This window comes from Terrapene carolina, unplaced genomic scaffold (genome assembly GCF_002925995.2).
Source record: "Terrapene carolina triunguis isolate 2854851 unplaced genomic scaffold, T_m_triunguis-2.0 Scaffold238, whole genome shotgun sequence".
Taxonomy (NCBI): Eukaryota; Metazoa; Chordata; order Testudines; family Emydidae; genus Terrapene; species Terrapene triunguis.
This window is the reverse complement of record NW_020664589.1, coordinates 5,507,034-5,521,999: the sequence shown is the minus strand read 5'-3', so window position 1 is coordinate 5,521,999 and position 14,966 is coordinate 5,507,034. Positions and strand designations below refer to the sequence as shown.

Sequence of the window (14,966 nt, the reverse complement as noted above, 5' to 3'; positions counted from 1 at the left end):
CGTAGGGCAGGGACCTGGCATGCATGCTTTCTTTGCCTGAAATTCCCTGCTCTCGGTTGTATTTGCAGGGACACATGCTAAAGACCTATAAATTCTAGGGGCCAAATTCAACCCTGGCATGAGCGGGGTCACCCACACTGATGCCAATGAGCTGTACCCTCTAATATGGCCCTAAGAACATATAAGCTATTGTAGGGAGGTGTGGCTGACCACTACAGAGGCCCCAGTCCAGCAAAGCACGTAAGCACATGGGTAGCATTAATCATACCAGTAGTTCCACTGAAGTCAACAGGACTCCGACTGCTCGTGCTTAAAGTTATGCATATGCTTAAGTGCTTTGCTGCTTTGGGGCCTAAGTCCCTGTAGCAGACAAATTCACTGACTTCACAGCCAGCAGACCATGCATATTGCTCCTAATCAGAAGAACTTGTTCCATCACTTTCAGTTTCTGCAGGAGGTTATGGCCCTTTCCATAGGAAGCACCTTATTTTCCCATACAGAATTGCATGTTTAAAAAAAATTGCATTCTATTGATTTTGGTTTGAGAAGCTCTCAGAGATATGTAGAGTGGGGGGTGAATCTGAGGGTGCAATGCAAATAACTAGTGTCTTTATGACCGGAGGAACCAGAGCTTTCAAAAGAACATGGTTTGAATATGAGCTGAGAAAGCCGGCAGCTATGCATGTTATCTATGTAAGAAGAAAAATTGAAAGCAATTACCTTGTCTCCTTGGAATCCAATATCTCCTGGAACACCTGGCAGTCCCTGATCACCCTGAATACACATCACCAAAGAAAGTTACAATATACACCATCAATGGCAAAACGGTCCAGGTCTATAGAAAATTATACGATGTACTGCACGGCAGAAATTTCATTTCAGGCCCCTTTCAAACAGAACTGGTGACAAACCAAAGGTCATATAATCCATCACAACAATCTTGAGCAAAATATGCCTTTCCTAGCAACAAATCTAAACTGAGAAACAAAACCACAGGAGAGAGAAAATAAATACCTGTGCCTGTTGTGAAAAATGTTAGAAGAGAGGACTACAGGCTGCTTTTCCCTTGCTAGTAGCAAACACATAGGTGATGAAATGTCAAAATACAGCTGAGCAAAACAGCCAGCTTGCTTATTGGTAAATGGAACTTTCCTCTTAGGTTGTTCTCCTCTACAGAGCCTGGCTCCCAGGGGGTTCTGAAGGCCTAGCGTGGGACTGGGAGCACGGATCAACCCCTTCCCTATAAAAGTATTGGACATCTACTGAAATCCCTCAGTACCAACCTACTGCAGAAATCTAGGTTGGGATTTCTAAAGGGGTTTAAGCACTTAACGCTGACTTACTTTCAATGAGACTTAAGTCCCTTTTAGAATCGCAGCCATGAAGTCTGACTAAGAAATCGACAGGCTAGCACTGAGCTGTTAGACAGATGACCCAATACGGGACCTTTGTTTTCTCCAAATTGGTAGAGGATCCCTACTTTCTGGGCACCTAGAAACAACTGTTCCATCAGAGGAACTGATTAGGAAATCAGATTTGGGAAACCTGCTCTAATGAATAGAGAGGAATGCGGGTAAGGCAGTTTCTCTCCCCAACACAAATGTGAGAAGTAATCTTTATAAAAGTTTTGCATGATGACAAGGCCAAATAGCAGCAAATGCTATGGAGGCTGCATCCCATACACATTATGCCTTCAGTACATCCAGACCTGGCTTTCTTATAAGAGAGCAGCACAGAGCAATGCATACGGCTATACTTCTAAATGGAATCTGTATGGAAGACAGACAAACTTTAGATGTAGAGTCACAGACTTCCAACACTTGAGAAAAAAGCCCCAGGAGGAGAGATTCCACTCAGGTTAACAACTGAGCACTCAATGATTATAGAGATTAATGAGCATAACTGCTTCTCTAAATGTGCAGGAGAAGATCAGTGGAAGTGCCACCACTTTGTTAAGATGAACCCTGAGTATGGGAGTCATTAGAGATGGAAAAGACCTGTTGTATGGTCCAGCCCATCTTCTTGCTAATGCTGGATGGTTCCAATTTTCTAATGTCCTGCATTTTCTAGTCTTTTGTCCACCCTAGCCTTGAAAAACCCAACTCACTGGGCTGCCATCCCTTGCCCTGAGAGATGGGAGAGCAGCCTGGCGTGAAGAAGCTGGGTTTGTTCTGAGAACCAGCCTGCCTTTGTCAAACCTGGTAACTGAGAGCCATAAGAAAAGGTTTATTTGTTTCATAACCAAGCTGATATATGCAATGCATTAAAAAAACTGCTTAAAAGGAAAATACATGGAGGGTCCCAGACCTGTGCAGGCTAAAAAGATTCCAGCTAAAGACTAAAGTAAGTGCTCATGGATGGGAGTGATACACTTTATCCTACATAAAGCCATTGATACAGATCATCTGAAAGAGAAATCAGTCTTCAATCATCTTGATGAGGTAGGGGTGAGGAAAGAAGTGGTAGTTCATGGGACATGTGTAAAGATGACATTAAGGAACAGAGTTCCAAGTCTGGATGTGCAGAGGGGCTTCTACCTTACCACAAGCAGATTAGTTATGGACAGTCCCACATGATCATTCTGGAACGAACCATTCTCTTTGGAACATAGGCTTCCCCATAAGAGGTTATAATGAAGACAAGGGATCCTCCAGTGGAAGCGATTAGGGTGCCCTGGCTTATGTGAGACTAGAGGCTGCACCCATTGTCATTGACCTTCAAGGCATTGAGGGTATAGAACCACTCATGGGATGGATTCAGGCAGCACTAGCCAAGCGTGGCATGCCCCGTGTATATCTGTCCGGCTGCTATCCATGGTGCCACACAGTCTATAGCATTTCAGCAGTGTGGCTGGAATGTGTGTGTGTTTGACATGGATTAGGCACATTTTGTTGCAAAGCATGCAGAAACTTTTAATTCCTCTGCTGTGTTGCCTCATACAATTGGTGCTGGGAAGGGGGATAACTACCTCAAAGAGCTTGGAGCAGACCTCCCTGGCAAAGGGGTGAAGGGAGCTTTCCTTCACTGTGGGGAAAAAACAACCCAGGAGCTGAGTAGGCCAGAAGACCACGTGCTTCTCCTGTAACTGTCTAGGTTAGGAAACTGTAATAGCAGGGTTTAACGGGACACTGCAGCTGTATAACTAAAGTAACTCCAGCTCTTCCTTAGGAAGATCCTGTAAACCGCAGCTCTGAGGAGAACTGCTGGGCCTACCATTAATTCCCATCTTCCCTCTGGAGCAGCATGGCTCTCACATTAGGTATTCCAGCCTGCTGGCTTGTCATCGCCTAAGGGTGCCCCCACCAGCCCTGCTCTCCGATTCCAGGGCAGCAAAGTGGGGAAATCTCCACCGAGACAGAGACGCACACACGGGGCCAAGTTCTGCCAGCCCCGATAGAAGGTGATAGAGCCCCACCTTTGCCAAGAAGGATGCAGAACACCCTCAAAGCCCTCATTCCCTTTCAGACCTTTGCTCGACAGCAAAAAGTGGCAGATGGAATGAATTAGGCCAATCAAGGCTGCTCTCATCTGAACTGAGTTAATAATTACAAAAGATTACTGATTATTGTCAGCCTGGTGGGGGTGAGTGCTGCACCACTCCTGCTGATCCAGCATTTCAGTCTCCAGATGCTGTCTAATGTCTGGGAGAGATATATATTAAAAACGTATAGCTCCACACAGGGCTGGAGTTTAACTCCACATTGACCAGAGAAGAGCTGAGCTGGTGCTTTCATTCCCCCTCTCTTCTGGTTCTGTAATGGGCTGCCCCTTCTACACACCTCCTGCAATAAATTCTTTGGTCACTTTCTAGGGAAGCCGTCTCTGCATTCCTGAACAGGACATCAGCAACTGCCTTCAAGAATCTACCCCAGGTTTTTACACAAGACCCAACCCATGCTGGGACAAGACTCTGGAATCTGAGTTAGGAGTCAGTATGGATGCCCAGCCAGAGTAGACCTGCTCAATAAAGCTGACCGTTTCTTTCTCCTGAGCCTTCGAGCCATCTACGCTAGCTAGTAACCAGGTTGTGAGATGGTATGGTTGACATGCAAACTCAACCTGGTTAGCATATGAAGACTTTCAAAGGTGACAACCTGACACACCTAAAAGAGCCTGGCTGTTCAAAGGATGGGTACTCAGCACTTCCTGAATGTGAGGCCCCATTAAGATGTCCGAGATTGGGTACCCAAAGTCACTAGACACTTGAAAATCTTGGCTGTGGTTCCTTATTGTTTTGACCCCAGTTTGTGAGCAGGATTGTTACCAAGACTGTCAGTCTCTAACATAGCTGTGACGTGCAGATGGGACCCCCCACCCTTATCTGCTGTGTACATGAGTCAGGCAGTCCTACTTCCCAGGTGTGTCTGTGGAAGGGCATTCTAAAGTGCATGGCAAAAACATACCCCACCTAGTACCTCCGGCAGGGCCTGCTTGAGACAGTGCATTCTCCTGAGGGAGCCTGGGCAGCTGACACAAACATGGATGTGCAGTATGAAGGGTGTGCACAAGCCAACACACTTGACACGTGGTTGCGTAGTGGAAATGCTGCTGTGTGGAGGCTGAACTGTGTTAGCTGTAACTAGGTCAAACAGTGTGTCAGAGCCCAGCTATGCTTCAGAAAGTTTATCTGTGATGTGGATGGGGACACCAGTGCGTTCAGCCAAGGAGTTCCCCATAACCTTAGCCACCACACCCAACAGAAAGGGATTTATATTAGTCAGGAAGGGATAGAGGTATGAATAACTATCTGTTTGCAGAGGCAGCACCCAGGAAAGGACAAATACTGGCAACATCCCAGAGATGGTGGTAGACAAACTCTCAGACAAGATAGATACAAAAGGGAAACATGGGTGCCAAGGAAGTGTCTTAGGTTTCTGGCCTTTAGGGCAAAGGAGAAGTTTGGATAAAGGAGACAGTGGAAGGTAGTGGTGAAGTTAAGATCTGACAGGCAGAAGAGGGATATTAAGGGATCAGAGAAAGGCCATGGGCTACATAAAACCCATGTAAAATGCACAACAGAGGTGGAAACTAGTAATGAGACATCCAGGAGGTGAATGCAGAACGGAACCGTCTTAGTTTCAAGTCACCTCTCCCACTCCACTCTACGCAGAGGGGCACCATGACCAAAATGGAGGGCAATCTGGGGATTGTCCTCTCACTACAAAAGGAGTTTAATTATATCTGAGACCTCTATTAACAGATTCAATTGTATAGCATATATGGAGGAAATACGAGCATCAAAGAAAGATGCTGGGGCACCTAGTAATGGTTGGGATGGAACGTAGTTTCACAGAACTGAAAGAGGAAGGAAGCAAAAGTAAAAGGATGTCTTGCTGCTAAGGCAATAGACTGGGACTCGAGAGTTGGGGTCAATTCCTGGTCTTTGCCAGAGACTTCCTGGGTGACCTTGGGCATCTCTCTGTGCCTCAGTTCCCCACATGAAAAATGAAGATGACAATCCTTCCTTTGTCGGTCTTGTCTATTTAGACTCTTTGTAAGCTCTTTGCGGGCAGGGACTGTCTCTTACTGTGTGTGTATATACAGCGCTAGCACAACCAGGTCCAGTATCAGACAGGGTCTCTATGTGCTACTAGAATACAAATAATAAAAAACATAATACAGCAAGATAGGAAAGAAGACACCTGTTTCTTGCTCATGGTGCACAACATAAAAATAGAATGATCAATATGACCAAAAGATGCACTAAGATAAAGAAGCATGAGACCAAATGAATACAGCAGGTTACTGATCACTTAGAAAAGCTAAGTTTAAGTATTAGAAACAGGCCAACTGGCTGCACCGATGCCAAAAAAAATCACAAAACCAAAAAGCTGAAGAACACAGGCCGAAAGAAAATCCAACTTTCCCAATCTCACTATTGAGCTGATATGTCTCGTTTGTATCTGTGCAAGTGAGTGCAGCATATTTTGAGATTTTGGCCTCTCGGGTAAAAGGCTTTATAGCTAAAATATGAAAACTGACTGCGGTCACCTGTGTGAAAGAGAACTAGGCTGTCAAAGTCTACATGGATTTTATTTACTTGGCCTTGTGTTTCCCAGGGCTTTGGCTGTGAGACTGTTGGAAAGGATGCACTCAAGTTGTCTGGAAGCTTTCTCCCATTTGTGATATCATCGCTGGGTTGGTCTGTTTTTCTGACAGTGCCCCAGGATATTGAAATGAAAAGTCAACTCATTAAGGATAGAGAAGGCTTGAGCTAGATCATTTGTCATTCTTGGAGTGGGAACGGGCCTTAATGAAAGCCAGGCAGGAAGCGTGCCCAGTCAGAGGAGGATGTAGTGGGAGAAGTGGTCAGAGAAGGGAGAGAAAACTCTGGGTCCTTCCAACCTTGCTGAGAAAGAAAGAGAGAGAGAGGCCGAAAGCAGGATGGCAGGTAGCAATGAAAGAACAATGGGTAGGGGCCGGGGCACTAGACTGCGGCACAGGAGAGCCAGATCCAATCCCCTAGAACTTTCTGACTTCACAGGGGTGTTGTAAAGATAAATACATTAAGGACTGTGAGGCACTTAGACACTGTGGTAATGGGGGGGGATATAAGTGCGTTAAATAGACAGATCTGATCATCTTTGTAAAAAGGGGATAACGATACTGCCTGTGAGGCCAATTCTTAAGGGATTCAGCATCTTAAGGTAAGCCAATTCTTCAGGGAGAGCAGGCTGCGTTGACGGGAGAGTTTGTGGGCCCTTGGAGTTAGTGCTGGGTCAGGATTCCTGCTTATAGCGATCATGACTCACCCTTATAGGGAAGTCTCCCTTCTGCCCAAACATGCCTTGTTCCAAGTTGTCCCCCCCACTCTCCCAGAGGCATGAGGTGGTATAGAGCAGAAACTGAGCCTGGGTACATGGGAGTGCTACAGTGAGCTGCTAGCACAATGCAGAGCACGAGGGCATCTGGCTCCTTGACATGGCTTCCCTATACATGGTTTAGTGCCGATAGACCACACTTTAAAAACAGCAGCAAGTGAATGAATTCAACATTGCCATTAAAACACATTCCAAAAATAGGAGGAGGACAATACAATTACTACCCCTTTGCTCTATCCTCCCAAGCAGTCAATGTCATAAGGCTAATTACCCTATTGCATTGCCCTCTTCTGAAGGAAGAAACAAACCCTACAACCAAGCATCTGCAGGAGGGTGTCATTTATGGGCGTTAGACCGGTCTACACACACACTTGCCCTGGTTTAACTCACGGTGCATTTTAAACCAATTTAGTTAAACCATGCAACTCCCACCCCTTATTTCCACTTCAAAGTGGCTTGTATCAATTTAGTTTAAATCGATTCTTCCTTATCAGCAAACTAACTTGATATTAACCAATCTTAACCTGAAATAAGAGCAGTTACATGAGGTTTTGCATCTCTTAATGTTGTTTTTTAATCGAGGTTCCAGTAGGTACGTCTCATCCAGCTTCTGTGCTGGTCTCTCAATCACCTTCTTCATGAGAAGAAAGAACACGGCCTGCATGTTTGTGTCATATTGCGAGACACCCTGAAACATGCCCTAATAAATGAAAGTGGCGACAATGCTGCTAAAGCCCTACTTCTACCCCAATCCAGTGATAAGATCTAAACACATAACAAAACCACATTGTCATACAATGCATTATATATAACCCAAACACAATAGCATCATTGTAAAGAGAGGAGCTAACCATGATTAGCCTAGAAAACTCATCCAAAAGGGAAATATTACCCAATGAGGTTTTCTGCCCCCTCCTCCCTTTTTAAAGGAAGTGGTGTTGAGATGAGGTGGAGATTCTTAGGGAAGTAAATTTTCATACCATGGGCTTTCCATAGCAGAGATTCTTGTCATCAGAGTAAGATTCATGCTGATCTCAAATCCCCACCCTAACAGTTGTGCCTATATTTGTTACCAGAAAAACTAAAGGGGTAAGATCATATACACTGTAGCAATGTTCCCACCCCATGTGATGCCTTGGGAAGAGTTCTGTAGGCCAGGGACTGGGTGGACATCTTATTTAAAAGAAAGGAAAATACAAATGGGAGTCTCAAGAAAGGAGAACAGATGCTAAATGATGAAGAGGATGGGATTTCTGGTAGACAGCCAGAAGAGGAAGGAGAATGGGGCACATAACGTGGTGCAGAATATGAAACAAGCTACAAGTGGGATTTCACATGCAGAATAAAACACAGTGCAATAAGGGAGTATTCAGATCACCTTATCACCTTTCAGTCCATGTTCTCCAGGGTTTCCCATCAGCCCCTGAAAAGAGAGGAAGCCCAGATTGAGTTTGAGCACTGCTACTGTATCATGAAGACTTGAATCAGATCTTAGTCACTGACAGGGCTAATGGGACCATAGACCAAAAAGCATGGCATCGAGGGTCATCTGGCCTGGGCCACAGGTTCTGCACCAGGTCTCTCCCCATACAGCCTCTGAGGTGGATCATCGGATTTACTGCCAATTACCCCTCGTGGTCTGGAGTTGCAGAGAAAATGTTCCTTGCATTCCCCAGCAATCCACACCTGCTGCAGACTGCCAGAGTGATGTTCTGTCTACCATCCTTTACTGGTCAGTGGACAAATATTACTGCCCAACCTTCTCCTCGTAAAGACGACCACTTTCACCCAAACAATGAACTGAACAAGCTTCGGGCAGAGTCATTCCTGGTTTGGACAGATAAGAGAGCGCAAGGCTCAGTTACTCTCTTACCTTAAGTCCCTTTGGTCCTGGATAACCTATTGGTCCGAGCGTGCCCATATCTCCCTGGTAAGAGAAACACAATAAATCAAATGTATTAGGTGTGTAGCTGATGGATCCTGATATATGGCATGAAAACCCTCCTGCCAGGGCCCCTAACCCTATTCACCAGTTCACTGGGATGGGTAACATACACAGAGGATTTTCTTGCTGTTTGAAAACTTAAGAGCCACATTCTGTTCTCCTTAAAGTTAAGGGAAGTTTTGCCATTGACTTCAACGGAAGCAGGATCCTGTTAGTCAAGAGATTTATAATCAGTGTATAGATAGCTGCTAAGTATAGAAATACCAAGTATATGCCTTTTGGAATACTGAAGAAAGAAGAGCAACTTCTACTCACATCACATTTTTAATTCAGAATGAAGGACAGCAAAGCACTTTGTAAATGTAACTAACTGAGACAGAAGCTCTCTGCAGGGATCACTTCATCCACTACTGAAATGCAGCCAACTTGGTGGAGAATTGTTAAAGTTCGACAATGCACAACACCAAAAGAAAAAAGGAATGTTCCAGTCCTGCTCCCATGGAAGTTCATGCGCTTCAATGGGAATACGGACAGGCCCTAAAATAAGAAATATAGACTATGTATAGAAATATATCAGGTGAAATCTACACAGTGAAATTAAGTAGGTGGAATACCACCTAACTTCCAAAACTCAATATGGGATTAACAGCTAAGGAATATACACCAAGAAAGTTCTTCACATATAGAATCTAAACTATGTGCTGCCGAGGGTGGGGAGGGGGTAGGAGACTAAAAATGAAATGGTAACAATATGAAGTTAGGAAAGCTATGGATTAAATTCAGCGGATTCTTGGATCTACATTCAAGTCTAAGAATCAAATCTAGACCTGGTTGAAGCAGGTGCCACTCCAACGAAACAGGTCTGAAATTTGACCCAATTACTTTTGTACCGTCTCCTGTAAAGCTTGCTACATAATCTGTTTAACAGTTTAAAAAGTACTTCCATAGCAGCACTGCTACACCGAAACAGTCAAAGGTAACAGACCAATACTCTGCTGCATTTTTATTTCTGTTGTTTCTTTATTCTTAAATTGTTAGCCCTTAGGCTCTCTTAGCAGACTCCTATGCTGGGATTGTAAAAAGAGCCTAAGGAAGTTTGAAACTGAATGGGAGTTGGGTGCCTAACTTCATTAGATTCCTTTGAAAATCCTAGCCCCAGTTTATTGGATACCTAGTGAGATCTTGGCCAGGGTGGTCTGGCTCATTTAGCTGCCTTTGTACAGCTCGCTTGCTACATTTTCAACCATTCACTGTGGCTGGTGCTTTAAACACCACTGAGGTTGTATCATGAACCCTGGTGAATTGATACATTTCCCTCCATCCCTCTGTCCATCAGGATTAAAGAACAGTTATAGATGGATCCACATCTGCAGTGAAAAGTCCTTTTCAGAAGAAATCCGAGAAGTTCTAAATGAGCTCCTACTCCAAAAGTTCTTCAAATCCAGCAGTGGAGAGAATGGTGCAATTCACTGAAGAAGATTTCCACATCCAGGGCCCTCTCCCACAGTGCATGAAGCATCATATTCTGCTATGCAATACAAATGGAGCTGACATTCAAGGGCATGAGCTACCCAGAGCGGAGAAGACAATGGCTGGCTCCTGTTAAGTTAGAAAGTGGTCCTCTGATTCCTGTCACATCCAACATTTCAAACCTGAGCCCTCCTTGGGGATATCAATCTATCTGAATCCCTAATGCTCCCTCAGAGGTTGAAACAATCTGTTCATTTTTTAATTCAATAACATCTTTGTATTTGAATCCTGGATTGAGGGTTATTTACAAGTCTGTCTTTGGCATTGTTTTAAAAAGGAGTTTTCAGCATTTTGCAAGCCATTTAAACCCCAGAGGAGAAATGGCTGGGTTAATTCAGAACTTTAATTTACGCTAACATTCTGCTGAGGAGGCATTTTTTTAGTGCTAGTATAAAGGCACATTCCCAGAGCTGCTATTTTCTATCATATTATTACAAGCATTTATTTGGCACTCATTGGTATCGTAAGTGGGCAAGTTACAGGGCTTAAGTTGAGACGTAGCACCACGCACCCCTGGCTGCTGCTCCCTAGAGCTCTACAAGTCTGCTAAGAAACCAAAGTTTAATCACTAGGAATGGTTGGGGCATAGAGGTACATCTTGCAGCTCATCTACGATGCACCAGGTTCATATTTAGTCGGATTTCTGGGTCAGAATTTCTCCCATTCTCTTTAGTTCTTGAACAGTGATGGATTTTCCTCTTCCATTATCTGTGGCACTAAACCAGTGATTCTCAAACTGTAGGTCACGAGGTTATTACATGGGGGGGTCGCGAGCTGTCAGCCTCCACCCCAAGCCCCGCTTTGCCTCCAGCATTTATAATGACGTTAAATATATAAAGTAGTGTTTTTAATTTATAAGGGGGGGCGGTTGCACTCAGAGGCTTGCTGTGTGAAAGGGTACTAAAGTTTGAGAACCACTGCACTAAACCATTACCTGAGCCACATGAATGAATTCTATGGAACACACACTTTAATTATACTTTGTCTGCTCTGTTGTCTAGTAAACATACCAGCTCATGTACTATTAACTGATTTCACAGGTGCTCTCCGCAGAGCACCGACTTAGAGCTAGATCCATATGTCTAGCACTGCAATACTAACTCCAAGGGGATATTTTCCACCTCTAGTTCGGTCACTGCAGAGAAGTATTTGTGCATACAAAATGAAGAGGTGAAAGCTCACTCAGACTCCATTTCTCTTTTTTCCTGTGGAACCTCAGGGTTACAAACAACCTCCATTCCCGAGGTGTTCGTAACTCTGAACAAAACATTACGGTTGTTCTTTTTAAAAGTTTACAACTGAACAATGACTTCATCCAGCTTTAGAACTTTACTATGCAGAAGAAAAATGCTGCTTTCCCTTTAAGTAGTTTATTTTTAACACAATTCTGTACTGTATTTGCTTTTTTTTTTTGTCGTCATCTCTGCTGCTGCCTGCTTGTGTACTTCCAGTTCCACATGAGGTGTGTGGTTGATTGGTCAGTTTGTAACTCTGAGGTTCTACTGCACTCTTCCCTTTCTCAGGAGAAAACAGCCACAACTCTGCTGGTTCCTTGGAATAGGCTTATGGTATCTTTCTCAGCACTGGTCAAAGCTGGTTTATTTTTGCTGGAGCTGCTCATCTCCACAGAGACTTAAAAACAGTATTTTAGTCCTCAAGAGCTTGATGTTGTTTCTCTGGCTCAAACGGAGCTTTATGGGGCTTTTAAAAAAGGATATTGAAACAATCACGGACCCAGAAAGGAAAGCAACTTGCTGGCGTGCTATCGGCTCTGATTTCTATCATCTGTGGATGGGCGAGAGAAGGATTGGGAGATGGGGAAGGATAAAAAATAGTCAGGGATAGGCATACCCCAACAGCCTGGAAATTCTGCTGTGGTGAGGACTCTTTACCCTTGTAGCACTAATGCATCAGGCTAGGAAAGACGCTAGAGTTCACGTTATTAAAAAAAAGCTTTCACAGGTCTGTATTCAAACAGGCTTCGGATTGCTCTCTCCCCCATGAAGGGAGCCAGCGATACAGTGCACCAAGCTCTCCTGTAATGTGTAAATAAACAGGGAAGCCTTTGCTGGAGGAATATTTCTATAACAGGAGGTCATGTGGCTGCAGACTCACCGCGAGTGCTGAGCTGAGGCTGTATTGAAACAGATCCCCTTTTCATACCTTCCAGCATAAAGGCTTCTTGTAGGAATGCATTTACTTAGCGCTCACCCACACGGTTAATTACGAAAGCAGGAGGCTCCAGTTACAACTAATTCTGCTCTTCAGCCTTCGAACAGCAAAGCAAAAAACCCCCGCAGGGAGCTTGGAAGCCACTGGAAAATGGGGCCATGGTTCTCTGAGCATTCAGAATTGGAACAGGAGGAAACTATTGCATGAAGTTTGGCAGGGTGCAGGTATGTGGGCTTCAAGACACGCAGTGCATGACCCCAACAATTAATGTCACCTTAAGGAAGCTGTTCTAGCCATGCCTAGTCAGACTGCTGACCCTGCTCTATGAAAAGAGCCTCTTGCCACCAGCTGAGAAGAGAGGGGAGATGGAGGTAGAGAAGATCCACCATCTCCCCCTTTCTTACTCCGTGTGGCAGGAAGGATGGAGGGATGATAAGGAGGAGACAGGGGATGAGGTGGAGTGGAAGGAGGATGGGGGTCCCTTCCTAGGTCAGCCTTACTAAGGGTCTCCTAAACCCACCCACTCTCTGAACCAGCTCCTCCTGGAGGATTATTACAAATCCCTTGGAACCATGTCTAGTTCAAGCTCCCCTGCACAAAGTGGGTGAAGAAAAAACTCACTTCTCTCCTCATATTTTATATACAGAGCTGAAGCAACTCATCCTCTGCAAGTACTGTGACATCAAGAGAGCTCTCCTCTGCCTACAGATGCATGCAAGAGAGAACTTCTCCCCCAGACAAACTCCCACCCTTTGGAGCCCCCGTTTCCCAGAACCTCCCCAAGCCTGAATGGTAGCAGCCTCCTTGGATGCTAGAACAACAATCCCTAACCATTGTCTAGTGTGAATGTGATGATATTTCCAATGGAAACTGCTTAGATTTGCCTTTGTAGAGTGGGTCGCTCTTTCTGGGGTTTTGGAAACCTAAAGTAGGAACTATGTGCTTTCAAAGCAAAGAAGTGACATGCACGGTTCAAACTCAGATAGGTCACAGAGCCTGTTGTATTAATTTAGATGGAACAAAGAGGCCCCCCAAAAAATCAAAGGTGTTAACATAACCCAGTCACTGTCCAACATTAAATAGTGTTAAACAAGGGTCAGGGTTCGGAATACAGAGACCTCAGCCTGTGTGTACCATGGCAAACTCACCATTAAAAATCCTAATAACCTTTTATTAAAGATACAGAAAGAGAAGGAAAAAGAATTAAAGCATTTGAAATGTACATGATTAAATAAGGTTTTCTTTGTAACAACATCCCATGTTCTTTTCCCTTTTAGCTGGAGAGTTTTTAAGACAGAAAAGCCCCCTTGTTTGACAATCTCTTAAATGGTATCAAAGATGGTAATAACTGTCCTTTTGCGGGGGAAAGTTTGTTGAAATGGGCTGGAGCGGTTGTTGTTCAAGTCCAATCCCCGCTTCCTCAGAAGACAAAACAAGAGACAGACACACAAGGGGAGAGAAGAGAACAGCAAAGATAGAAAATTCCACTTCTGTCTCTGGTGTTGACTTTCACCTCAACCGCACTGCTGGGAAAAGCACAGGACCAGCGCACAGTCTTATCAGCCTCTTCGAGACCAGGCAAACTTTTCAGGCTTTTTAGGGCATTTCATTTAGCTGCCTTTCGGGTCATAGGCTCACAGCAGTGCTGCAAAATACGCAGTCTTGGCCAGCGGAGCCAGACTCTTATTAGACAGAAGAAAAAAGGAGCCAGGAAAGAGAAGAAATAAGGTGAGGAAGGAAAAGGACTCATGGGGCGTTGGTAGGGGAACAGGGACAAAGTCTCACATCCAAGCTGTTGGCTGGGATTTTGCAGGAGCTGAAGGAGGTGGCTGTGTCATCCGGCTGCCTTTCTATGGCCTGGTCTGGTCAAAGCATCTTTCAGGGTTAGGATGAAGAAAGCCCGGGATCCCAGGAGATGGCAGCCATAAAGGTGAAGCTTTCTCCTTCCCAATCTCTCATCTTTCAATCAGACAGCAGCACAATAGTCAGCTTTTCCTTCTAAAGTCTCTTTCTGGGGACTCCAAAAGGGGAGTGATGGGTGGAATAGTCCATCCCCTCATTATTTTGTCCATCAACAAGCCTAATTTCTGACACACCAATTTTGCTTCATTGATTCTTGGTCTGACACTGTTCTTATTTACCAGCCATGATCTTAACACAGTCCTTGAATTAGATCAATACTTTTGTTTGGACTAATTCAATCTTTCCATCTCACTTTTGCACCTTTTCCCATCAACATTTGTTATCCGAGTTTATTGCGACATTCCATGAACTTTCACTTACTCCTCCCAACTGAGTTCACAATTAGGGCAAATTAGCAGGTCCAATTATTTCAACAACCCCGGCCAGAGGGAGCGCACGCTTTAAGGGAATCGGGTGCTAGTGAAGGGGCAGTGACATGGCCAAGCCTAAACACAGCTCCTGCTTACATAGGGATCGCAGCTTTGACCTGCTCCACTGCCAAGTTATCATCATGTAAGTTTCTTGCACTCTCCAGG

At 44.6% G+C, this 14,966-nt stretch overlaps 1 protein-coding gene across 5 annotated transcripts in view; it reads right to left on the bottom strand.

The window, feature by feature from the left end:
• The window catches only part of LOC112101967 (collagen alpha-1(XXVII) chain), a 224,618-nt gene that overhangs the window by 107,247 nt on the left and 102,405 nt on the right, over nucleotides 1-14,966 (bottom strand). For all 5 annotated transcript variants that reach the window (XM_026657347.2, XM_026657346.2, XM_026657349.2 and 2 more), the window contains exons 15-17: nucleotides 8,695-8,748; nucleotides 8,200-8,244; nucleotides 721-774 (exon numbers count right to left, since the gene is read on the bottom strand). In XM_026657347.2, the coding sequence (XP_026513132.1) occupies nucleotides 721-774; nucleotides 8,200-8,244; nucleotides 8,695-8,748 (153 nt within the window). The remainder of the gene's footprint in view (nucleotides 1-720; nucleotides 775-8,199; nucleotides 8,245-8,694; nucleotides 8,749-14,966) is intronic.